Below are 27,683 nucleotides of genomic sequence, written 5' to 3'. Positions count from 1 at the left end.
GGAGGCCATTGGAGCAGACAAAGACAGGCAGGATCTGGGCTAGAGGCCATGAGAGAAAGACATTCTGACAGCACAAACAGCAGCTAAGGGATGGCCAGGAGCAGGCTTACTCGTGGGTTAACATAAGCATCTCAAATGGGGAATGATGCTGAGTCAAAAGTTGTCTTGCTCTAGATTTGATGGTGTCAACAAGAAGCTACCTAGAGCTAGTGAGACAAGCCCCACGAGAGGGAAGAAGAGCCAGACCTGGTGCAGAACCAGAAAGTAGAGAGTGTGAGGGGTGGTGAGCCCATCAGATGCATCCGACGGCATGGTTTACATTACCTGTGTGATCTGCACAGCGCTAAGGGGAAGGGCACTAGGACTCCTGAATTAGTTCAAAATTTGTCAATTAACAAAGGGGAAATAAAAACCTGCCTCAACAGACATTTGTCTTAAGAGAAGAAAAGATCAGGATTCTCAAGCAATGAAAGGAATGTATTCCTGGTATACAGACAAAAGTGGTGGTTGATGCAACTTACAGAACTGGGAGAGTTCTACAAAAGATAGCCAAATATGCCGAAAATAAGGCCAGTAAAAGCCCCCCTGACTTCCTGGAAGTGGCCGATGGCTTCCTGGGAATCTATTTTAGCTAGGAGAAAGGGTCATCAGTAAAAGCTATGCTCCAGTGCCTGACTCAACTGTCTACAGTATCAAGATCAGCCTGTTAAAATAACCTGAGGGTTTAGGACGCCTGGCTGGAATGAAGCTACCAATACAGGCAAGCCATCTCATGTGGTACCTATTAAAAGACTGACGTGAACTGATGTCAGTGACAGCACAGCCACCACATCTGCACTGGCTGAGGACCCAGGCAGCCTGCAGGAGAACCGCTGGGGACTAACAGCAGGCCTGTGTCTGAACCATCACCACCAGGAATGTGACCTTGGGCCCCTTCCTTCACCCCACCAAGCCTGTGTCTTCATCTGCTAAATACGAAGATTAAATGAGAATGAATAAGTTTACAACATGTAGCCATGGCAGGTATCCAGAAAAACACTGTTTTACTATAAAATTGCTTTTCAGAATATTACACTTTAAAAGGTACTAATAGAGTTGTGGTGAAGACTAAATGAGACTGAAGTGCCTGGAACACTGCAGCTGGTTTCACACTTAGCTATTTGTAACAAGCAACTGTTTGGGAGAGAGGGGCGTTGTTTTAGAATCTGGGAGCTGTTTTGCCATTTTAAGTGGAAAAGAGTTGCCTGTAGAGGTCTTAAGAATGCTCAGCCTTCCGAAAGACAGTCCTGATGACCACTGAGGCTTGACCTTTCAGTAAGTAAAGACACAGAACTGAGAGGCTCCTCCTACTTGGATTCTTTTATCTAACTACCCGGCAGTGTTCTCCCAGAAAGCATTCTCTAAGTTACTGGGAATGCTGGCATCTGGGGAAGCAACTCTCAAGAGACCTCTTTTAATCTTATATTCCTTACAAAGCATCAACACACAAAGTTAATACGTGAACTAGTGAACGACATGTATTACAACTGAACTGGGTCTCACCAAGGCTGGCTGCGACTGCACACTGGGCCCCGAGCACCGGGGCAGGCTCCACTCACACAAAGGCTTCCCTCCCACCACAGGCGGGCCACCAGGCGCCTGCCTGGCCTGGCTCGGCTCTGAAAACAGGAGGAATCGCATTTGGGGTGATAAGAATGACGCCTGGAAGGTCGTGCTCTCTCTTAAAGTCTCTCGCTGTACCCATTAAAACTGAACTCTGGAAGCAAATTATGTGGCAGCACGGACAAAGAACGCCAGGGAGGAGGGACGCGCACCACCCATATCCACAGCACCCTTCAGCCCGGTACGACCGACGCCTGTGATGGATGCGCACACACACACACACACACACAAATGCACACACACGCGCGCGCGCAGGAGCCTCAGGCTGGCCACCGGGCTGGACAGGCCCCCGGATGGGACAGGCCTGGGGCACACGGGCGGAGGCCCCGGCCCCGCAGCCGACTCACCATGAACGCCGGGCTCAGGGGCGCGCAGCCGGCGGCTCCATGCCCTGCGGGCAGAGGGCCGGCCGGCCTCCGTCCCTCACTCAGCAGACCGTGGCGACAGACGGCAGATCCGCAGACCCGGCCGGGCGGGGCGGCGGCAGTCCGCTCAATCGCACGCAGATGCAGCGCCGCCGATCGCGCTCTCGGCCTCGGCGCGTCGGGACTGGCTCACAGAACCCTCCGCGGTGGGGGCGGGGCCGTGGCGCTGGAGACCCCGCCCCCGGGCCGACCACGCACCGGCCCCCGGCTGCAGCGCAGGTGTCACGATGCGAGCTGCACGAGCTGAGCCGCACACAGCAATGTTCTGTTTGGTGGGATTCGCAGAGTGAATGGAGAAATGTACACTACAAAAGCAACTACATAAAAATGCTAACACTGGTAACCTCTGATAGCGGGGTGATTCTGAGCGATTTTCTATTTTCTTTTTTAGAACTCTGCTGTGGTTCACACGTTTTCTTTTCTTTTTTTTGTCTGGCGGCGGTGGGTACGGGGATCCAAACCCTTGACCCTGGGGTTACAATGCGGCGCTCCCAGTGAGCCAAATGGCCAGCTCCGGCTCATACGTTTTCTACAGTAAGATTACATTAAAATGTCCAGGTACACAAAAATATATAAACTGACAGAAATCAGACTAGTGGTTGCTTCTGGAGGATTGACTGGAAAGCGGGTACAACAGAAATGATATCTTGTTATGAATTCATCGAAAGTAACAGAGCATTCCACTGTTCATAAATTATACCTCAACTTCTTTAAAAAAATCTTAAAAGTCTGCATAGGGTCAAAATTATTTCTGGTCAGCTCGTAGGTCCACTGTCCCAGAGCTGAACTAACTCGGCTATAAAGTCCAAGGCTTCCCTCCAGGTGATTTTCTGGAGCTTGGAATTACCAATTCATTAGCTGAAACTTCTTCACTCATAAGAAGCCTACGACATCCGCCAGGGAAAAACGAAAAAGACAATAACAAGTGATGGCAAGCATGCAGAGAAACTGTAATTCTCATAAATCCTTGGTAGGAATGGAAACTGGTACAGCCGTTTTGGAAAAGAGTTTGGCGATTTCTTATACAATTCAACATACCTACCACACCCCAGGAACCTACCCAAGAGAAATTCGTCCACAAAAAGACTTGCAAGCAAATATTCATAGCAGCGTTATTCATAATGACCAAAAACTGAAAACAATCGAAATGTCCAACAACTAAGGAATGAATAACAGCGTTGAAACAGCAATGAAAAGAAACAAACCACTGATACATGCTACTACATGGATGAACCGCAAAAACATAATGCTCAGCAAAAGATGCCAGACAAGGGGACAGCCCGGTGGTGCACTGCTACAGTGCGCCGCTTGGGAGCGCGGCAGCACTCCCGCCCAGGGTTTGGATCCCACATACAGACCGCCGCTCAGTGAGCGAGGTGCGGGCGCAACACCGAGGGTTGCAATCCCGTTGCCGGTCCCAGTCCGGTACGGGCGCGACACTGAGGGTTGCGATCCGTTGCCAGTCACGAAAAAGACAAAAAAAAAAAAAAAGGCCCCAAAAAAAAAAAAAAAGGCCCCAAAAAAAAAAAAAAAGGCCCCAAAAAAAAAAAAAAAAAAAAAAAAAAAAAAAAAAAAAAAGATGCCAGACAAAAGATAATTTGCATGACTCCGTTTATACGAAATTTCTTAAAAAGTCAAATCTCTAGAGAGAAAACAAATTCAGGTTTGCCTGTAGGTAGGAGTGGGGATCAAATGCAAACAGGCATGAGGGAAAATTTTTGGCTGACTAAAAGTATTCTAAAATTTAAGGAGATGAAACTATTCTTAAAACTGTATTGTGGGATGGTCAGTTACTCAGTTGGTTAAAACATGGTGTTGTAACACCAAGGTCAAGGGTTCAGATCCCCTTACCAGCCATCCACCCCCCGGCCCCACACCAAAATACATATATATATATTTATGTATATATTATAATATGTATTTATTTACATATATATTGTACATATATATTTTTTTTTCTTTTTTTTAAATTCTTCACTCGGAAGAAGCCTATGATATCCACCAGGGTAAAATGAAAAAGACAATAACAAGTGATGGCAAGCATGCAGAGAAACTGGAATGCTCATAAATCCTTGGTAGGAGTGGAAAATGGTACAGCTGTTTTGGAAAAGAGTTTGGAAAAGATATATACATATTTAGATTGCAATGATAATTGCATAACTGTATAAATTTATTAAAAATCACTAAACACATAGAGTGAATTTTATGGTATATTAATCATACCTCAACAAAGCCTTTTTAAAAAAGTAATAGGATAAACAGAGGAGAGGCTGATTCTGGCTAGAAGGATTAGGGAAGGACTTTAGAAAAATTATCCAGAATTTGGATATAAGGCAAAAGCAGGAGTGGGAGGGAATGTCCTTTCAATTCATACCTGGGCTTTTTTAACATTCTGTCTAAAGATTATTTGATTCTCTAGGGGACTGTCCCTAAGCTATTATTTGAAGTTACATATTAACTTGTAGATTTATGTCCAATAGAGAAGATAACCCCAAAGATTATGTATTATTGTCCCCACCAGCTTGTTTGTTGAAATCTAACCTAACAATCTTATTCTAACTCTTTTTGGTTTTTATGCCTACATACATATATATAGGCATAAAATATATATATATTAAGGAACTAGGTATCTATCTATCTATCTATCTATCTATCTATCTGTGTGTATATATGTGTGTGTGTGTGTGTGTGTGTGTGTGTGTGTGTGTGTGTGTGTATATATATATATATATATAAATAAATAAAATCTTCAATTGCTTTTAGAATTAGTTTTACCATCTTACTCATCTCCTCCAAGTGTTAAATTAATCTTTGACCCATGGTCATTTTAGAAAAAAAAGGAACATTTCATGAGAAAAAAGTAGAACTGTTTTATATTAAGAGAATAAAGGGACATATAGCTAAGGGCAATACACATACCTGACTGTACCCTGGTTTTGGTAAAACTGAGGAAATTAGTACATGGTCTGGGTATCAGATGCTATTGTGGAATTGCTGGTAATTCCCTGGGTATGGTAACAGTTTCGTAGTTATGTAGGAGAATGTCTTTACTCTTGAGAGCTGTATGCTGAAGTATTTAGGAGTCAGATGTCATGATATCTTCAACTTACTTTCAAATGGTTCCATTTTTAGAAAACAGATGCACAATAAAGTGAATTGGGAAAAATGTCAACAATTGTTCAATCTAAGTAGAGCATATATGCATGTTTGTTAAATTATTCTATGATCCCTTCTATATGTTTGAAAGTTTTCTTCACAAGAGGAAGAACTAGTAAGAAGGCTGGGTGTCAGACCCTTCAGATCTCATCTTAAACACCCATTCTCGCAGAAACACTCCGTTGTCCAACTAAACCACAGCAAGGCCCCTGTCATTCTCCTATCACCTGTTTTCTCGCAGCACTTAATCACAACTTGCAATTGCACAAGTATGTGATTAGTATTTCCCTCCCTCGCTAGACTGGAAAGCCTCTGAGCAGGGCACAGAGGAGGCACTCAAGTACCTGTGGAATCAGTGTGTCATTACATGAAGTCATTTGTCCACCTTCCTTCCATCCAGCAAATGCTTACTGTGCTTGGCCCTAGGAATAAAGATGAACAAGGTTCCTGCCTTCAAGTTGCCCACACTATCCTGGTGGTTGGTGCTATGACAGAGAAACCACTGAGGTTCGGGGGAGCCCCAGGAGGCAGCTGACCCAGCCTGAGGGGTTAATGGTGATTTTCCAGAAACTATGCCTACAGTTGGAAGAAAACTAAACACTGAAACTAAACACTGTGAAGCTCAGCTCTTAAAGAGGAGCAGGTTCTCAGGCTCTCCACGCCTCTCAGCAACACCTGGGCCCCCAGCCCAACACCTAGTGCTACACACACTTTAGAAGTGAGCCAAATGGGGCTAACAAAGGGAGTCCACAGACTCATTAAGTTAAACATGGGAGAAAGATGCTTACCAAAACACACTGCTTCTCTCTTCTGGCAGGTTCTAACCTGTAAGTTACTTTAACAATAGTTTCTATCTCATTTTAGAACTGAGCACCATTTACAAAGTTTTAATTATTCATTGTACCATGTAATGATAAGTTTGACTTTTACTAAACTTTGAAACTTAAAACAACAATCAGAATTAATAGAGACTTTTCTCCATCTCCATCTGACATTAGTTTTTACATCTGTCTTAATCCTCATGTAAAGAATTTTTCCCCAGAATATACAAGGAACTCAAACAACAGTAAAAAAACAAATAACCCTATTAAAAAATGGGCAAAGGAGGGCTGGCCCGTGGCTGACTTGGGAGAGTGCAGTGCTGATAACACGAAGGCCAGTGGTTCAGATCCATACATAGGGATGGCCGGTTCACTCACTTGGGAGAGCGTAGTGCTGACAACACCAAGTCAAGGGTTAAGATCCCCTTACCAGTCATCTTTTTTTTTTTTTTTTTTTTTTTTAAAGGGCAAAGGAGCTGAATAGGCACTTCTCAAAGGAAAATATACATACAAATGGCCAACAGACACATGAAAAAATGCTCAACATCACTAATCATCAGGGAAATGCAAATCAAATCCACAATGAGATATCATTTCACCCCAGTTAGACTGGCCATTATCAAAAAGACAGAATAACAAATGCTGGTGAGGATGCAGAGAAAGGGGAACCCTCCTACACTGTTGGCGGGACTGTAAATTGGGGCAGCCATGGTGGAAAACGATATGAAGGTTCCTCAAACAACTACAGATAGAACTGCCATACGATCTAGCAATCCCACTTCTGGGCATTTACCCAAAGGAATGAAATTCAGCGTATCGAAGGGATACCTGCACTCCCATGTTTATGGCAGCTCTTTTTACAATAGCCAAGAGTTGGAACCAACCTAAATGTCCATTGTCAGACGACTCGATAAGGAAAATGTGGTGTATTTACACAATGGAATACTACTCTGCCATAAAAAGAAGGATGAAATCCTGTCATTCACAGCAACATGGATGAGCTTAGAGAAAATTATGTTAAGTGAAATAAACCAGGCACAGAAAGAGTAATAACACATGTTCTTGCTCATAAGTGGGAGCTTAAAAAAAAAGAAAAAGAAAAGAAGGAAAGATATAGATACAACAATCACAATAATAAGTTTCAAAAGGAGAGAACAGAACTGAGGTTACCAGAGGTGGGAAAGAGGGAGAAACGGGGGGAAAGGGGTAAAGGAGGAATTAGCAAAGGGACACAAAAAACGATTACACTGTATAATGTTGACTGCACTAATTATCCTGATTAGAGCATCACTTATTGCACACAGGTATTGATATTCAACTCTTTACCCCACAGATATGTACAATCAACTGTTTCAATTTAAAACAAAATTTCTCCCCCCTGAAGCTTTCTGAGTTAACCAAGGCTTATTCCTAGGTTTCTTGTATCCCGACTAGCACACTGGGTTCACTTGCTCAAAAAAGGTAAAAAAAGATATCTTTTATGCTCAAAAAGATAAAAGAGATATGCCCAAAAGATAGAGAAAAAGCTAGCAAGACCAGAATAAAGTGGGGGCAAGTTGGGCAGGAGTCAGACCAGGTGGTCTTTGTAAGGTCATGGCAATGAATGTGCATTTAGCCCAAATGTGATAAGAAACCTTAAGAGGATTTTGAGTAGAGAAGTGACATGATTTCATAAGATGTACGGAAAAGAACGAAAGAACACAATGAGAATGTCAGCAGTGGTTATGTCTGGGTGACAGGATGTAGGTGATGCTTAATTCAATTACATTCTTCTATCAGATTTCCAAATTTCTTATAACTATTAACTTTTATAGCCAAAAATTTTTATTTAAAAAGTAAAACAAAGAAAGTAAACCCAAAACCAAATAAACCACAGTAGCAAATCAGCTTACTTCTTAGTAGAGTCTGCTGAGTTTGTCACCAGTTTGTCCCTGGGGGTCATATTTCCCAATGCCAGGCCTCCCTCCCCTCCTCGTTTGTCTCTGGTTACTAAGGTTCTGTTCCCTCTGCTGAGTTTACTTTCTCCCCTACACCACCCTCCCCCACAAAAAACCAAAACCACTTATTTGTCCTTCAATGTCTCCACTCACAGGAGACCTCCAGTGAGCAGCTTCAGCCCCAGAAAGAGAGTGGACCTCTCCAAGGGTCCCCCTCTGCTACAACATCGACCAGGTTCTACCTCAACCACTAGGCTGTGGGCAAAGTCTGGAGGCTGGTTTATATTCATCCCTTATTAGCAAAAATATCCAGCTCTCAGAAGGCACTCAAATGTGATTTAAATACTAAATAAAATTCTTTTTCCCCCTTTAACCAAACATTACTTTAACTCTGAGACTCACTGCACCTTGGAGTTGAGTCCTGGGCAGTAGAGTCCTACAGGCAAAACGACACCCACTTACTTGAACTCCCCAATTACTAATAAGGAATGAGAGGTCCAACTAAAACCATGAGGAATGCCAACAACTTAAATTCTGTTTGGAATGTCTGGAATTCTACAGCCGCTACCACCTGCCAAGTGCTTGCCACATGCCACTCACTGAGCTAAGCGTCTAACGTGCATTATCTCATTCAGTCCTAACAGCCCCATGAGGTAGCTTCTGTGGTAGGCAGAATAATGCCTCCCCCACCCCCCAAGTAGGTCCACATCCTAATCCCCAGAAGCTGTGAACGTTACCTCATATGGCAAAGGAACTCTGCGGATGTGATTAAGGTTATAGACCTCCAGATGGGGAGATCATGTGGGTGGCTCAAAATAAGCACAAGTGTCCTCATGAGATGGAGGCAGAGGGAGATCTGACCAGAGAAGGGGGAAAGCAGTGTGTTGATGAAAACAGATGGGAGGGGATGCAGTCACAAGCCAAGGAATGCCAGAAACCTCTAGAAGCTGAAAGAGAAAGAAGAGATTCTCTCCTGAAGCCTCTAAAAAGATTCAGGCCTGCCAATACCTTCATTTTAACCTGGAAGACACATTTCTAACCTCCAAAACTATAAGAGAATAAATTTCTGTTATTTTAAGCCACCAAGTTTGTGGTAATTTGTCACAGTAGCCACAAGAAACTAATACAGGTACTATCCACATTATCTTCCCCCCTACCCTACCCTCTTTTTTCTCCAGATACAGGAACTGAGGCTCTGAGTAACTAGCCCAGTCAAGAAACTGGTAAATGGCTGGTAAGTGGCAGGGTGGGATCTGAACCCAGGTAGTCTGACTCCAGAGCCTCTTACTGTCAGCTACCCCTGACGCACTGCCTCTGAACTAAGATTTCAATTTCCCCAAACAGTGTTGCCTTCATGTCCCTAATGCCACATTAACTATCAAATATAGGCATAAGGCCAAGGAACAAATGCAAAACTTGCCTTTAATTCACAGAATACCACACAGCTTCTAGTGCCAAAGAGACTCCATCTAAACTGCTCCCACACCAACAAGACGTTTTTTTTAATCTCTCAAAGATCCAGTAACATACTAAGTTCAACTGAGACAAGTAACTTAAAGAAGATATGGTTTAGAAATAGCCTTACTCCCCTCAAATCTTTGGTTTCTGAGAGTCCTTTGTGGTCGCTTGCTGCCACGTTTCCTCTGAAGGGCCTACTGTGTGCCAAGCCCTGCACTGTGCACTGGCAGTGTAAGACAAGCCAGCTGAGCCTGTGCCCTCAAGGTTTACCAGGCTGGGCCAATCGACCACTGGAAAAGGCCCAAGGAAGTGTCTCCCCTGCTGCCTGTGTTTAAGAGGCTACAAAATACTTTAAAATCTCACAGTCTTCCATTGGGAATTAGATCAATATGAAAGGAAGGTCTTCTTTGGCTGTCATTGTTTTCACATCAACACATTAAATTGCCCAGGGGAGGGCAAAAGTGTTTGAAAGCTCCCAAGGGCTACCTCTCCTGGTCTTCCTAGGAAGTGGCACCAATTCAGCTACTTCTATAAAACTGCACCATCTGGCTCAGCTTACACAATAGGCCATCAGGCTGCACATGTTATCGCCGAGTCCCAGGTCAGCCAGAAACTGGATTTAGAACACAAGTCAGTCCCCTTCCTTACAGTCATAGGCTACTGCCTCTTCAAGTTATGTTCAGCAAGTTCCCGAGTACCAACCACGTATATACTGGAGAGAAGCTGCAGAACTCACATGGTCTACAATTACATCATGTAAATGAATTTGTATGGATGAAATTTGTACATATGTAATTTGTCTCAAAGAAATGCCTGGGATGGTGGACACTAAACCATCAGAGACTCCATCCAGGAACGGGGCTGTAGAGTCTCACAGTAAAGAGGATTTTCCTGTTTTACTCTGCTTACTTATATCATTTGGATATTTTACGAGTATTTTTCCATAAGTTATTTTTATAATTTGAAAAAACAATTTTCTAAGCTATTTCAGAAGGAATCAAAACTGATTTGGCCAACTGCAATTTCCGAACCCCATGAACACTACTGCAGCAAAGCTGGTTTTGGCAGGGGGCGGGGGGTGTTGGTTTTATCTATGCACAAAAGAGTGAAGAGAGAGTGAAGGTGCAGCCATGAAGGGAGACCAGACTAAAAGAAGCCACTGACCATGACTGAGCTCCCACTGGATGCCAACTGCTGCTCCAGGAGCACCCCACACTTTATCGTACTTGACCCTCACAAGCACAAGCAAGGTGGGCATCACCTTTGCAGAGGAGGAGACTGAGGTTCAGAGAGGCAAAGGAACTGGCCTAAGTCCACATGACTGGCTGCAAATGACAGAACCAAGGTGCATACTCTGATCCCAAAGCAATAGTCCTCCCAACACCATTACTCGCCCCTCGCCTCAGAAGCCTGAGATCCCTGTCACCCCAGCGCTGTGAGAAATCTCAGTGAAGAGCTATGGAAGAACAAATATGTGTGTTTACTGTTCCCTAATTCCAACTTCTCCCTGGGACCCTCACCAGTAAGACTGAACACAAGATTTACAGTATTTGTACCAAAGAAAGTGTGCTCTAAACACTACCCTCTCAAACTAATGGGGAAATTTATTTCCATTATTTATACAACCTTATACAAACATCATTATACAACCATCATTTCACCATATACTAATTCATCTGCAGGAAAAATTCCTAGAAGTAGAAATGCTAGGTCAAAAGTACTGTAATGGGGCTGGCCAATTAGCTCAGATGGTTAGAGCACAGTGTTATAACTTCAAGGTCAAGAGTTCAGTTCCCCTTACCAGCCAGCTGCTAAAAAAAAAAAAAAAAGTATTCTAATTGATTCATCCATTTATTCATATTTTTTTTTAATAAACAGTTAGCTTTTTGGTGTATATAATTCTATGACTTTTTTTTTTTTTTTCCTTTTTGTCTTTTTTCGTGACCGGCAACGGATCGCAACCCCCAGTGTCACGCCCGTACCAGACCGGGGACCGGCAACGGGATCGCAACCCTCGGTGTTGCTCCCGCGCCTCGCTCAGCCAGCGAGCGGGAACCGGTCTGTATGTGGGATCCGAACCCTCTGCCCCGTCCAGTGCGCCACCGGGCCAGCCCCTAATTCTATGACTTTTTTTTTTTTTTTCCTTTTTGTCTTTTTTCGTGACCGGCAACGGATCGCAACCCCCAGTGTCACGCCCGTACCAGACCGGGGACCGGCAACGGGATCGCAACCCTCGGTGTTGCTCCCGCGCCTCGCTCAGCCAGTGAGCGGGAACCGGTCTGTATGTGGGATCCGAACCCTCTGCACCGTCCAGTGCGCCACCGGGCCAGCCCCTAATTCTATGACTTTTAACACATTGTCTTGTAGCCACCACCATGATAATCAAGACAGAACAATTACATCACCCTCAAAACCTCCTTTGTGCTATCTCTTGGCAGTCACACGCTACCCCACCACCGGCACTATGGATCTGTTTTCCGACACTGTAACTTTGTCTTTTCCAGTACTTAATACAAATGAAATCACAGTACATAATCTTTAGAGACTGGCTTCCTACCCTAATATAATACCCCTGAGATTCACCCAAGTTGTTAGGTGTGTTTACAACTGAGTAATATTCCATTGTATGGATGTAGTACAGTTTATTCATTCATTGAAGGGTATTTGGGTTTTTTTCATTTCTTGGCAATTATGAATAGAGCTGCTATGAAAATTCACGTACAGATTTTTGTGTAAACATAAGTTTGCATTTCTCTGTGGTAAGTACCTAAGAGAGGGATTGCTGGGCTAATATTAAGCATATGTTTCACTCTATAAGAAATTTCCAAACTGTTTTTCCAAAGTGAACGTACCATTTTGCATTCCCACCAGCAATGCACTAGCTAGGATTTCCAGTACGATGGCAAAAGGAATGTTGAGAACAGACATCCTTGCCTTGTTTTCAGTGTTAGAGGGAAGACATTCAGTCCTTCTCCATTAAGTATGATGTCAGCTGTAGCTGTTTTTGTAGATGCCCTTTATCAGGTTGAGGAAATTGTCTTCTATTTCTACTTTGCTAAGAGGTTTTTTTTTTTTTTTTTTTTTTTTTTTTTTTTTTTTTTTTTTTAATCAGAAACTGAATTTTGTCAGATGCTGAATTTTGTCAAATGCTTTTTCTGCATCAACTAATACGGATCATGTGGTTTTCTTCTTTAGATTGGCAATACGGTGAATTACACTGATTGACTTTCAAATACTGAGCCAGACTTCCATTCCCCGAATAATCCTTAGTCAAGTGTATTACTTTTTTTAACATATTGTTGAATTCAGTTTGCTAATATTGTATTGAGGATTTTGTGTCTGTCTTCATAAGGGATACTGGTCTATAGTCTTCTGGTGGTTTTTTGGTACTATATTTGTCTGGTTTTGGCCTCATAAAATGACTCAGGAAGTATTCCTTCCTCTTCTAAAATTGGCATTATTTTTCTTTAAATATTCGGTAGAATTCATCAGTGAAGCCATCTGGGCCTGGAGATATTTTTAGAAGGTCTTCAACTATAATTTCCATTTAGTCAATAATTACAGGACAATTTTGGTTAACTATTTCATCTTGAATGAGTTTTGGTTCTAATTTTCAAGGAAATGAACCATTTCATCTAAGTTACCAAATTCATGTATGAAGAGTTGTATATAACATTCTCTTATTATCCTTTTTCTTCTGCAGGTTCTACAGTTGTACCTCCTTTTTCATTCCTTTCATTTATTCCTCTTTCTTTGTCAGTTTTGCTAGAGAGTTTGATCAATTTTGTTGACCATTTAAAAGAACCAGCTTTGGGTTTCAGTGACTATTAGTTTTCTGTTTTTAATTTCATTGATTTTTGTTTTTATCTTTAAGATAGAAACAGATTATTGACTTGAGACCTTTCTTCTTTTCTGCTATGAGCATTTTAATGCTATAAATTTCCCTCCAAGTACTGCATCCTATAAATTTTGATATGTTGTATTTTCATTCACTTCACAATATTTTCTAACTTTCCTTGTGACTTCTTCATTGACCCATGATTAATTTAAAAGTGTGCTTCTTGGGCCGAGCCCGTGGCGCACTCGGGAGAGTGAGGCGCTGGGAGCACAGCGGCGCTCCCGCCGCGGGTTCAGATCCTATATAGGGATGACTGGTGCACTCACAACGCTCACTGGCTGAGCGCGGTGCAGCCGGTCTCAAAAAAGGACCAAAAAAAATAATAAATAAATAAATAAAAGTGTGCTTCTTGTTAAATTTCCAAGTTTTTGGAGATGTTCCTGTTATCTACTTGTCACTGCTTTCTAGTCTAATACCACTGTGATCAGAGAACAGATTGTATTTTTAATCCTTTCAAAATTTTAACGTTTCTTTTATATCCCAGGATGTAGTCTATCTTGGCGACTGTGGTGTGTGCACTTGAAAAGATGTGTATTGTGCTACTGTTGGAGGGTGGGGTGTTCTCCAAATGTCAATTAGATCCAGTTGGTTGACTATGATGTTCAGTTCTTTTATGTCCTTGCTGATTCTGTCTACATTTATATCAATTACTGTCTAGAAAAGAGACAATTATAAATGTGGACTTGTCTGCTTGTTTCAGATCTAGCAAATTTTGTTTCATGTATTTTGCAGCTCTGTTATTTGGTCCATATACATTTAGAATGGCTATCTCTTCATTACATAATGCTCCACTTTATCTCTGGTAATTTTATTTGCTCTGAAGTTGACTTTTTATAATATTAATGAATCCATCTTAATTTTGATTAGTGTTTTCATGGTATATCTTTTTCTGTTTTTTAATTTTAACCTACATTTTTTTCTTTCTATTTATTCCCTGGGATATATATATATTGTATTTGAAGTGAGTTTCTTGTAGACAACATATTTGGGTCATTTTTTTTTTAAACCCATTCTGGCACTCTGGCAGAATTGTATATTGACACACACAATTGGTGTGCTCAAAACATTTACATTTAATGTAATTATTATGTTTAAATTCAGGTCTACAATCTTATTTGTTTTTTTTTTCTTTCCTCTATTTCTTCTCTCTTGCCTTGATTTGAGTTTTTTAACATTTTTTAGAATTCCACTTAATTTATCTATTGTGTTTTTTACTATCTCTTTGTACAGTTTAGTGGTTGGTCTAGGGATTACAATATACATATTTAATTTTTCACAATCTAATTAGAATCAATATTTTACCACTTCGCATGGAAAGTAGAAACTTTACCACCATGTCCCCTCCCCCTTTATATTTTCATTGTCTTATATATTACTTACATCTACATACACTGAAAACCCTGTGAAATATTATTTTTGCTTTGATCCAAATGTATTTCTAAAGAACTCTTTAAGAGAATAGTCCACTATATTTATCCAGATATTTACCATTTCTGTTCCTCTTCCTTCCTGATGTTTCCAGTTTCCTTCTAGTGTAATAAACCTTCTGTCTGAACAACCTTCTTTAACAATTCTTTTATGGCAGTTCCGCTAGCAACAAATTCTTAGTTTCCCTTCATTTGAGGATATCTTTATTTCACCTTCATTTCTGAAGGGTATTTTTGGATAAAGAATTCTAGTTTGACAGTTCTTTCCTTTCAGCTCTCTAAAAATATCATTTCACTTCCTTCTAGTTTCTGATGAGAATTTCACCGTCATCCAAATTGTTATTCCCCATTAAGTAATGCACTGTTCTTCCCTGGCTCACTGTTTTTTACTTTGTCTTTATTTTCACCAATTTGGTTATGATGTGTCTGGACATGGACTTTTCAGAGTTTATCTTGTTTGGGGTCATTGAGTTTCTTGAAGCTATAAGTTTATGTCTTTTGCCAAATTTTGGACATATTCAGCTATTATTTATTCCAATAATTTTTCTGCCTCATTCTTTCTCCTCTCCTTCTGAGACTCTAATGACACAAATGTTAGACTTTTTTTAGTATTGCCCCACCTATTCCTAAGGCTCTGCCCTTTTTGTTTTTCACACTTTTTTCTCTGTATTCTTCACAAAGGGTAATTTCTATGTTCTATCTTAAAATTCACTCATCATCCCCATTCTGATATTGAGCCTGTATGGTTAGTTTTTTATTTCAGTTACTATATTTATTAGTTATAAAATTTCCATTTAGTTCTTCTTATATTTTCTATTCCTTTACTGACACTTTTTATCTTCCCATCTTAAGAGTGTTCGTCTTTACTTGCCAGAGCATTTTTATAATGGCTGCTTTAGAGTCTTTTTTTTTTTTTTTTTTTTTTTTTTTTTTTTTTTTTTTTCCGTGTCCGGCAACGGATCGCAACCCTCAGTGTTGCCCCCGTACCGGACCAGGGACCGGCAACGGGATTGCAAACCTCGGCGTTGCTCCCGCACCTCGCTCAGCCAGTGAGCGGGAGCCGGTCTGTATGTGGGATCCGAACCCTCGGGCGGGAGCGCTGCCGCGCTTCCCAAGCGGCGCACTATCCAGTGCGCCACCGGGCCGGCCCCTGCTTTAGAGTCTTCGTCGGACAATTTCAACATCTGTGTTATCTTGGTATTGGTGTCTGTTGACTGTCAAAAGACAATCCTAGTTCTTCCTAACTAAAGTATATTAGTCTGTTTCTGTTGCTTATAACAAAATAGCTGGAACTGGGTAATTTATAAGAAAACAAAATTTATTGCTTACAGTTTCAGAGGCAGGGAAGTCCAAAGTCTAGAAAACACATCTGGTGAAGGCCCTGGTGGTGACAGTAATACAGGGGTCTCACATGGCAGAATGGTGGAGCAGACAGAAAGTCTCTCACATGCTCTCCTTTTAAAGCCTTCAGAACCACACCCATGACCACCATTAAACCATCAATTTAATCACCACTTCAAGGCCCCACCTTTCAATTACCATAACAGGATTTCCCACCTTCACAGTGGGGACCAAGCCTCCAACACATTAAATTTTGCGGGGACACAATTAGATCCACTGCACCAAGTAATTTTGAACTGAATTCTAGACATTTTGAATATTGTGTTAAGGACTCTAGGTCTTGTTTAAAACCTTTGGAGAATGTTGACATTTTTTGTCTTAGTAAAGCAATTGACCCAGTTGGATTCCAGACACAAGTTCCAACCAGCCTTCTGTGAGTTGTGGTTCCAAAGTCAGCTGAGTTTTCAAAGCTTTTGCAGTACTTTTTCAATTTATCCCACATGTGCACCACCACCCAGTGGCCGGTCAAGAATTTGCATAAGGCGTCTATCCTGAAATTCAGTTCTAAAGTCTATGTATGCTATTTAGGGTCAGATCCATGCATGCACAACTTGGCAGAAAGTCCAGGAGTTCATAAACAACCTTAAAAGATCACTTTCCTGAGCTCCTCCTTTCTGCAACCCCCCTAGTACTTTCTGATTCCCTGGCTCTCCTCTTTCCTGGTTCTCTAGACACACATTTCCCACAACTGTGTCCACATCAGGGCCAAAGGGTGGGAAGAGAGAGAGAAGAAAGCATCAGTGGTTGACCCCACCTTCCTGGAAATGAAGCTCTTCTAATCAGTTCCCCCTCCTGAGCCTCCTGAGAGTTTTAGGCTCCTGCCAGCCCCTACTGCTGCTGTCATGAGAATGCCTGAGAGCTGGAGTGCAAGAAAACAGAGCAAAGAAAAACATGAAAAACAGGGTTTCTGCATTTTCTCTGAGTGTTAAGAAACTACTCCTCAAACCAGAACTACAGAGCTTCTCCTAGTGCTCTCTCTGTCCATGTTAAAATCCATTTCTGGGTTTGGGGCTGCCCTGGGTTCAGGCTAAGGAATATTTTGAACATCAGAGGGGAAAAAAATCATAACTCAGTATCAATTCACTGGTACTTCAAATTCTGGTCCTCTTCGCCAGTCCACCTGCTACTATTTACTGTTCAGAACCCACAAATAGCTGCTCCGTGCACTCTGCTCAGGTGTCAGAGCTCATTCACTGTGAGAAGCAGGCTGGAGTGTGCTTACGCCATCTGACCCAGAACTGGGACCCGCTTTATTTGGTTTTGTTAACTCATTCACACCCATTTTCCAAAGGCATACAGGATGATGGACGTGAAGATAGTTTTCTTGTTTACAGTTTACTTGTAGGCCTGCAGCCAATTACTTCCACTGACCACCCAGACCTATCCTTTCTGCAATTTGTGATGTTCTGTGACTTTCTGAGTACCCCAGACTTCTCAGAACCCAGAGATGAGCAGAACGAGTATCACTTTATGCTGTCCTGGATTTGTCTTCTTCTGGAATTCTCTAAGATGTAAAAGCTGACCTGAAATTCTAGAAGGCCATCCAAGACATTCCCGGTTATACTAACCCAGGCTCAATAGGCCAGGATAATGTTTTATCCAGGACACTGATATCTACAAGACTGTCCTTTCCTGCAGCTATCATTGCCACAATCAGCAGCTGCCTCAGAGCCCAACCAGGACGTAAACTGTCTTGCTCAACCTCATTTCCTGACAATAATGTCAATTCATCAAGCCTACGTACATAGAGTTATGTCTAAAAGATTCCCAAACTCTGTTCTAAAGCATCCCCCAATGTTTTCAGCCCTGAGCCTCTGACATCTCCTCAAATTACAAAGCTTCATTTTTACTTTGTAAATGGTCTTTTAAAGGTCTCTTAGGCATCTAGATGCCTAAGCTGGAGTTCAGGGAGTGGTCGGGGCTGTAGCTGTAGGCCTGACTGCTGAAGCCGCCAGTCCAGCTGAGATGCCCTGGAGGGTAACTGTGGATAGGGAAGCACTCCAACATATAGAGGGTTGGGAAGGTGAGGGACCCAGCAAAAGGAACTAAAAAGCAGGAAGACTGGGTGACTCTGAGGCTGAGGTAAGAAAGTCTCTCAAGGAGCAGGGCAGAGGTCAGCTGAGGCAATGCTGCTGATGGGTCAAGAAAGACAAGGTTGAGAAGTGACCTTTGCATTTGGCAACTAGCACTTGAAAACCTGATCTCAGAGAAATGGTACAAAAGTTAATGGTACAAAACTTCTCATGATCATTGCACTCTGCACTTCTCCTCCACAACATTTATCACAACTGCAATTAATTATTTGTAGAGTTATTTATTTAAATCTGTCTTTCCTTGATCCATGGTAAATTCCAATGAAGGCAAGGGCCAAATAAGTCTTACACTTCATTGTTATCTCAGGATGGGATTACAGGATGGGATTCAGTGGCTCAAATTTGTGGAACAAATGAAAGGACCATGGAATCCAAGAAAGAAGGTTCCCCTTAATTCACATGGTAAAGGACTGCACTTCTGAGACAGCATCACCATCCATGCTGTCAGGCCAGAGCCCCGTCCATATAACCCAGCAACAGGAGACCTGAAGGCAGCTCTCTTCAAATACTGTCTCCCCATCTTTATTCCCAAGTTCTCCAGTTCACTAGCAATTACCAAAAGTTGTACAGTAGTCTTCTTTGGGCCCTCTACTTAACCTGCTGTAGCAAATATGGTTACTTTCCTCCCAATACCCAACATTCCCTTCTTGCACAGCAGTGGTTCTTAAATTTTAGCATGCATTGGAATTACCTGTAGTATCTGTTAAAACAGGACTGTTGGGCTCCAGCCTCAATGTTTGTTTCAGAGTGTCCGGGTTGAGGCCTGAGAGCTTGTATTCCCAATAAATGCCCAGGTCATGAGGAAGTGACTAGTCCAGGGGCCGTACTTGAGAACCACTGTTTTACTGAGGTTCGTCTTACCCTTGTTTTCCCCCATTAAGAAAATCTCTCTGGAATCATAATTTAAGATGATAAAAAATGTGACAATTTTCAAAATTTTTATGTAATTTGAAAAGATGACTGAAAGTAACATTTCAACATTTCCCAAAATAGGGTAGCATGTAAAGCCCAAGCAAAGAGAATGTGGCCCAGTTAGAATAAGGTCAGATGTGTCCTACAGTCCCCCGAGCAAACCACATATATATAGCACCTATGCCATAAATTGGGCCTATTTATTAACTAGAAGCCATGATAGCCACTCCTTGAGTACTAAGTCTGAGCCACAAACTGTGCTAGACCCTGTGTATTAATTTATAATAACCCACTGATCTGCCCATTTAGCAGATGAGGAAACTAAGAAGAAATAATTAGCCCCACGTCACACAGACAAGAAGAGGTGAAGCCAGAAATCAAATCCAAGCCTGCAAGTCCAAAGCTCTTGGCTGGTGTGCACACCTGTCCCCTCAGCTCAACCAAAGGCTCCTTAAGGCAAGTCAACCCAACTGCTTTTGTGCTCCCAGTACCCAGCACAAGACCTGGCCCCAACATGGCACAGTGTTTGTTGAACATGCAAATGAAGAGATTTATCAACGGGCTCGGGCTCATTCCCTCCTATCACGTTCTATATCCTGTTGTTCGAGGTTGACTTGTCATAGGAAAGAAACAATGATAACAGCAAACACTTTTACAGCCCATCGTGTGTATTCACTCATTTAATCCTCATCACCCTGGAGGTAGGTATTGTTCTCCAAATTCTAAAGATGAGGAAAATGTGAGGCCGAGAAAGGTTAAGTAACTTGCCCAAAGTCACACAGCCAAATTGTGGCAGAACTGGGATATAATCCCAGGCAGTTTGACTCCAAAGTCCATGTTCATAAATCACCATGTGATGCTGCTTCCCTCAAGCAATAAAAACACTCCAAAGAGACAAAGAAAAGGAATTAGTTTCCTAACATCTTATGCTTTAGCTCCAACTGGAGTTACTGTCATTATCTTGGATCACAAGTCTGGACACTCAAGGTCCCAGCACCTGCCTCTCTAAAGTGGGAAAGAGGGACCTGTGTGAACTGACACTTGTGACAGCAGCCAGCTCAAGCCTGGTGTCCAGAAGCCTCCCCACAGTAGTATGCCCCCGACCCTGAATCCCTCTCAGGCTTGGCCAGCCTGGGCATGAATGACAGATGAGAGGGCCAGAGACACAAAGCACAGGCAAACAGGTCATGGCAGAATTGTATGACTCATGCAGGTACAATTACATTCTTTATTACTGATGACTGAAGCCAGATGGCCCTCTTTGCAGTATTGTGTTACCACATAATTATTTGGCTTAGTCATTTCAGTTCAAAAAAAAACCTTTAAAGTCAATAAGATAATCCATGTTCACCTTAAAAAAAAAAAGGCAGGGTACTAAAAAGATAAAGAAACTCAAACACGATGAAAGTGATATTAAGAGCCACGGAAAAATCTATTTAGTGCAATTGTTACTTTTTTTAAAGTGCAGATTTCCCTTGTAACAGCATGGCTACTTGGTTTCCTAAGAAATTTATACCTGAGCTTTGCATATGAACTTATCATATTTTATTTGTCTGTTATTTTAATAATCCTACACGATAAGTAATTAAAATTCAAAATGTAACAATTGACAAAAACAAATCCTAACGCTGATTGACTTAGTGAGTCTCCCGGGTCCAGACAACTACTATCGGGAACAGTAGACAACATTCAGAACAAATTCAATTTGCCGAAACATGAAAAATGCAGTCTGTGGAAACCACTGTGCGGCCCAGGCCTGGAGCCCAGGGCTGTACTCACCACCTGGCCCTGCACGCACTGCACCCTATTCTAAAAGGCAGCCAGCAAGTCTGTTCGTCCCATTTGTTTAGTACTCAGAGGGCATCCTCTGCAACCCCACACTGACTGCAGCACTGGGCGGACCCCGCTTCCTCTCACCTGACTAGTCCAAGAGCCATATTCTTGCCAGGGTGATCTCACCACTCCTGACCCTCAGGCTAGAGACAGCCTACCAGGCACATGGCACAGGACCACAGACAGCTGCTCCCTAGACTCGGCCTCCTCGACTTGGGCTGCAGTCTGTCCCTTAGCTCGTGCTGTCCCCACTACCTGCTCGGCCCTGCCTGCACAGAGGGCCCTGGCACCAAGTGCTGGGGTCACATCCCAGCCCTGCCACTTACTAGCTGCATGAGAAGTCACTCAGCCTCTATGTCTCAGTGTTTCTTTGATAAACTGAAGATAATAATAGTATTTTCCTCATAAAGTTGTTGAGAGTTTTAAATGAACTAAAAACCCAGTGCTAAACCATTTAAACCTAGCACACAGTAATCACTCAGTACCTCATCCCATAACAATTTTGTCACATCTTTAAACTAAACTGTCTGTGCCACCTTGATGAGGTCATGCCTCCCTCCTCACACACCTGTGGTGCTCTTTGAGTTAGCTGTGCTCTTGAGCATATAAACTGTGTCTCTTCTCCAACCTCAGTGCCAAGCATGAGGCCTAGCACTTAGTAGGTCCCCAAAAGTGTTCATTAAATAATTGCTAATGAATATAAAACTAAGGTTGGAGGGGCAAGGCTCCCAGGGGGCAATGTCACATCACAGCACTGGGCAAACAGCAGAACATTAGGATGCCACGACAGCAGCAACTAAGGACCCTGGGGAAGTTGCAGTGGAACAGTTAGGGCTGCCTAGGCCACAGGCTTGCTGTGTCCCTGCATGCACCCCCTCCTTGAAGAGAGGAGCAACTGCCTCCAGCTGCTGGCATCACTTCCACAGCAAGGAGCAAGGCAGCCGTTGGCAATGTTACTGCAGGCCTGGCCTGACCCTGAACCCTCTCCCCCCTAAAAGTGGGCAACTTCAGAGTGAGCAAAGGGGAGGGGCCCTACCACAGCCCAGGTGAATGGCAGCCCCAGTCCTTCTGTCCCAGAGCAGCACCGCAAGGATTTCAGCTCCAAAGAAACCCATGAGAGAATTCTTTAATATCAAACACAATTAATAAAAATTTGATGATAAACACATTTGCAACTATTATTGAGAAGACTGATTAAATCAAATCAAGTTATAAATATCTAAATCCTAGCTCTGTCAATTGAACTTTCCTATGTGCATGTTAAAAACTATAAGAAATAAAAAAGATTCGATTCATCCACATTCTGAACACAGACTTAATTTGGCATGCAAATAATATGAAACATTTTCTGATTTCAAAGACTCAATAATGGTCATTTTTACAAGGTTCATAAATATATGCTGTTTACAGACAACAGCATATTTCTGTGTTTTCATATCTTGTATACCTTTTGTATTTTCTTTGAATCTCTCTGAGCGTTCTCTCGGGGTGGTGGTACTTTTCCAAATAACTTCCATCCCAAGTCATTTTGTTTGTCAAGTCTTGCATTTTGTTTTCTAGCAAGCAAATTCCTACAAGGAAGAAAATAAAAGGGTTAGAGAATTTCTGGATATTTAAAGAAACACTAGGATAGCCAAGTCACTCTAATAAAAACAAGTAAACTTTCCTTTGAGAGGGACAATGTGACGAACCACATACTTTAATTCTTCAGACCTGATTTTCATACAGACACAGAATTACACAGCAGGAAAATGACCTTAAACCAGAAATAAACTTTTTGTTATTCATTGTTACATGTACAAATTCTACAATTTAGAGTAAGGAAATGTGTTATATCACAACAAAATATAACAGAAAAAGTAAGTTTTGAAGTCAAACTAAACTGAATTAAAACCCTGGCTCATCCATTCACTAGCTGTGCGACTCTGACAGTATATTAACCGCTCTGAGCCTCACTTTCCTATGACTTTTTTTTTTTTAAAGACAACCGATAAGGGGATCTTAACTCTTAACTTGGTGTTGTCAGCGCCACACTCTCCCAAGTGAGCTAACCGGCCATCCCTATATAGGAATCCAAACCCGTGGCCTTGGTGTTACCAGCACCACACACTCCCCAGTGAGCCACGGGCCAGCCCTACTTTCCTATGTTTAAAAAGGGGATACCACCCCACATTCCACAAGGTTGTTATACAAATTAAAATTTCAGTTATACAATCACTGTTTAAGAGGAATAGTTGCTTTAGCATTTAACCTCTAGCTTAGTTTAAATTATCCACAAAGTAAATCTGTATTATCTATTCATAAATAGTCTTCAAATATCATAAAAAGAAAGTCACCCATAAGATGGTCACAAGGTCTTCTCTCCCGAGAACATGTAAACAAAAGTCCCAAATAACATAAATATATTCCAACTGGTAGTACAAAATAAACTATGTTATGGAATGCACTGTGTTGGTGCATTCATTAAAATCAAATGGTTTCCAGAGCTCAACAGAAAGTACAAGATGAGGGCCGGCCCGGTGGCGCACTGGATAGTGCGCCGCTTGGGAAGCGCGGTGGCGCTCCCGTCCGAGGGTTCGGATCCCATGTACAGACCGGCTCCCGCTCGCTGGCTGAGCGAGGCGCGGGAGCAGCGCCGAGGCTTGCGATCCCGTCGCCGGTCCCCGGTCCGGTATGGGGGCAACACTGAGGGTTGCGATCCGTTGCCGAACACGGAAAAAAGACAAAAAAAAAAAAAAAAGAAAGTACAAGATGAGCCTGCAGCATCTTGCTGTGCTAGAAAGAAAGTGCTTAAAGAAATTTGGGAATGTGTCTAACAGAAATAGTAGCCAGCTTGAAAGGACTCTCACTAGCTAAATCTGAAACAATTTAATCATCAAAATCAATGAGAAGAATAGATTATAACCCATTGAATAAAACAGAAATCCGTGAGCCCATATAGATACAAATAAATAAATATATAAGTAAAAAAGGAGGGGAGCTCTTAGAATGCCACCTACTAAGTACAGATGGACTAGTGGAGTTAAAAAATGATCACTGGATGCTTAAACTAGTGGGTGAAAAGTTGGATGAGGAACAGGATTTTCACATACCTTGAAAGTATCTCCTACAAATTACTTATTAATTACGAAGGCAGAAATAGTTGACTTTACACTGGCGAAACATGGGGGACAACACCACCTTAGCCAAGTGATCAAAGCTAACATCACCAATGCTAGGACAGACAGCACAGGACACATGATCTGATGCCCTGAGAACAGCACATCACATGGGTGACATTGGTGCCCGAGAATGCGTCACCTGAAACTAATCATGAGAAAAAGTGAACACACCCGAACTGAGGGGCAGCGTATAAAATAATGGATCTATACTCTTTAAAACTGTCAATGTCTTAAAAGACAAAAAATGGCTGAGGAATTGTTCTAGATTAAAGGAGACTAGAGACCTGACAATTAAATACAACGTGTGATCCTGTACTACACCCTAGACCATGTTGGGGGGTGAGGGGATAGCTATAAAGATTATTGGGAGAATTGACAAAGTTTGAGTAGATTTGAAAACAGCATTGGATTAATGTTAAATTTCCTGATTTTGATAACTGTATTGTGGTTATGTAAGAGATTACCCTTGTCCTTAGGAAATAAGCTGATATATTTAGGAGTAAAGGGACATGATATCTCCAATTTAATGTTCAGAGGAAAAAAATGCATATATACTATACACACACAGAGACAAAAAATGAAGCAAAATATAAACAGTTGGCAAATCTTGGTAAAGGTTGTTTATACCGAAGAAGTTCCTTGTTGTTGTTTTTTTCAAGTTTTCAGTAAGTTTGAAATTATATAAAAAATAAAGTTACAAAAACTTTCAAAAAAGAAAACAAATGGTTTCACTGTTTTCTTCCTTGCTTTTCTGTCGTGGTTATAATGGAGTCCATTTCAGAAACGGTTCATAGATCAAGGCAATTTCTATTTACATTTATAAGAAATGAACTTTGAACTGTCTCAAGATTTGACCCACTTAACATCTAAGATTTCCCCATCAGTGAAGGACTTATGCAATTAAAACCAGGTGAAAACCTCAGGCACCCAGAAGCCACTAAGAACTTGGGTATCTAGAACTTGGGTCCACTAACAGTTTACATTTTACTAAAGAGGAGTTGCCTCTCTCTGGGGAAGGGAACTGGCTAAAGGGACAAAAGACAGGGAAACAAAATGCACTCCAGAAGGGGAAGGCTCCAGGAGCAAGGACACACCTCCTTACCCTGGAGGGACAGGAATCACTGAGGGTCTAGATTTGGAGAACTAGATTGGAACTTCCCAGAAGTGACTCGGTGTGGGGGACAGGGAAAGAGGAAAGTTCTGGGCTCCCAGACTTGTGACTTAGGAAGGTAAGCACAAATGGTGGTGCTGTTCATTGAGATGGGCCAGCAGGATGACTGAGAGGGACAGAAACCTTGGTTTCTCAGGCCTCTGTTAATGCTCCGTTAAGTCTGTACAAAGGTAGTATAGATAAACTTAGGCTATCAAAAATCAAAGTTGCATGATTATTTTTAGCATAAAAGCTTAAGCTCACATGACTGGCCATGACTTTTGAAAGGTTCATAAAAAGCATCTTGAATCACAGTACTTTTTGTGGATAAGAGGTTGAAGTACAACCCCAAAACAGGTCATTACAAGTAAAAAGGCGCTGAAGTCAGGGGCTCTGAACTGAAGGAAAGCCTGGCATGGAGCCAGCAGCTGGGCCCAGGAGACCAAGATGAAGCCAAGGAGCCACATTGGTTCATCACATGACCACACCCCATTCCCAGTCCAGGCGCAGTAAGAGGCCACTGATGGGCCAGGAGCAAGCCTGGGCAATGTGCGCTCTGACACTCCATCCCTTCAATACCTGTGCTGTCTTCCTGACAGGGATCCGGGAGCATCCCTCAGGACACCCTTTAGGAAACCCACATGTCCTTTCACAGGCTGTGTGACCCAGTGAGTTGGCCCACCCCTCAGCCCTCAGACACTGGAGCACACAGTGGCCACAGCCACCATCTCTCGCTGACACTCACAAGGGGATAGAACACAGGGGCTGCTGGATTCAAGCTTCCTCTTTTCACTATGTCGAATTCACATCTCCCACCTCCAGCTTTAGAAGTCCTCACAGGATCGCTCAGAGAAGCCTTCAGTAACCAGCTGCTCAGGCCTAGCTCCCCGGCAGCTGTTTCCCGAGCACTCAAGGCTTTGTGCCATGCCTGTGGGAGGGCCCTGCCCCTGTCCTCTCCAGATGCCTTTCCCTTGGGATGGGGTCTCCTGGAAGGCAGGCAGGGCAGAGTCAACTCTGCATCCCCAGAATCTAGCCAGCATGCAAGCAGGTGTTCAATATGTGTCTCCTGGCAAATGGAGTAGCCACCACGTGTGTTTGCAGGGAAGGCAAGTGCAGGGGGTCATGGCTGAAGGGGAATGCCTGAGAACTTTTCCAAGGACAGACAAGGACTATTTCTCCTTTCTCAAAGGCAACATATTGCGTTGAAAGCCTTCATCAGCCTTGGCTCAGAAGCACCTCTGCAGGCAGGAGACCAGAGTGCAGATGCTCTCTCAACAACCTCCAGGCCTCATTCACTTAATAAATATTTCCTGAGGGCCTCAACTATTTCAAACAACAAAAAAAGACAGTCTTATGTGCTCAAAAACCTTCAGTCTCTTCTCATGTTAACCCCAAACCTCTGTACCGCCCAGCCCTCCTCCTCCTTCTGTCTTTAACGGGCTGCAGAGATCCTGCTGACAGGCACCTGTCACGCCCCAAGTGTGCCTGCTTCACCCCTTCTTCGGTTGTCCCTCAGATACAGTTCCATGATCCATCAAGCCCAAGACCCCTGCAAAGCTCCAACTGCACATACCAGAGCTGTCTTCTGATGGCACCAATGGATCACCCAGCCCCTACCACAAAGCCCTTGATGACTTGCATCTGTTTTTGTGGGAGTGGCCTAGCCCAGACCACTCTCCACCTCAAGCCCATCACACAGGCTATTCCCGCTGCCATAGGACTCCCCAAAAAGAGAAGACATCAGGATCGAATGAAGTGAGGAACCAAGGGGCTCAGCCTGGCCGCACACACGTGGCCCTGGAGTAGTAGCTGCCCCAATACCAGGCATTAGTCCACTGCACAATGAGTGCTGGAGAGCAGGGAGGGGCTGTCCTCACCTCGACCCCTCTGGCTGAGCCAGCACTTTGCACCCCAAAGTCACAGAGACTGGAGGGGAAGGAATACGTTTACAAGAATGGTGAGCTCCCAAGGAAGGTGGCCCTAGTAGGGGCTAGCCCCAGCGGGGTCTGTCCACAACGCTACACAGAGAAATTTTTAAATGTTGTGGCAGCCACAGCCTTGCAAAGTTACTCAGGGCTGTCAATAATTAAGCCACACACAACTATGGGAAAAGACTGATTTTAACAGGCTGCGGGAGGCAAAGAAAACTTCAGGCAGGGAAAAGAAGCCAATGTTTCGCTGTGGCATTTATTCAACGGCTTGCAAAGGAATTATTTTCATCTCAATAGGTAACACCTCAGACGAAGAGATGTGAGAAACCAATGGCAAAGTAATGTTAAAAATAATGGCCTGCCAGATTCTGCTTTCCATCTCTTCTCTGAAGCCAGCCGCTCTCAAGTACGCTGCGGA

The 27,683-nt window shown here is 42.8% G+C and overlaps 1 protein-coding gene across 4 annotated transcripts in view; it reads right to left on the bottom strand.

Moving 5' to 3' along the window:
- TBC1D14 (TBC1 domain family, member 14) overlaps window positions 1-27,683 on the bottom strand; it is a 104,219-nt gene that overhangs the window by 41,899 nt on the left and 34,637 nt on the right. For 3 of the 4 annotated variants that reach the window (XR_550510.1, XM_008573115.1, XM_008573114.1), the window contains exon 2: window positions 22,471-22,594. Coding sequence is in view for 3 of the 4 variants with exons in the window: in XM_008573115.1 (XP_008571337.1) it covers window positions 22,471-22,594 (124 nt within the window). In the remaining variant the exon portion in view is untranslated. Of the gene's footprint in view, window positions 1-2,009; window positions 2,089-22,470; window positions 22,595-27,683 lie in introns of those variants that run through there. The other variant, XM_008573116.1, reaches the window with a different exon arrangement.

This window comes from Galeopterus variegatus, unplaced genomic scaffold, assembly GCF_000696425.1.
Source record: "Galeopterus variegatus unplaced genomic scaffold, G_variegatus-3.0.2 Scaffold878, whole genome shotgun sequence".
In the NCBI taxonomy this organism is placed as follows: domain Eukaryota; kingdom Metazoa; phylum Chordata; class Mammalia; order Dermoptera; family Cynocephalidae; genus Galeopterus; species Galeopterus variegatus.
Note: the sequence above shows the minus strand (reverse complement) of the source record. Positions and strands in the feature narration are given on the sequence as shown.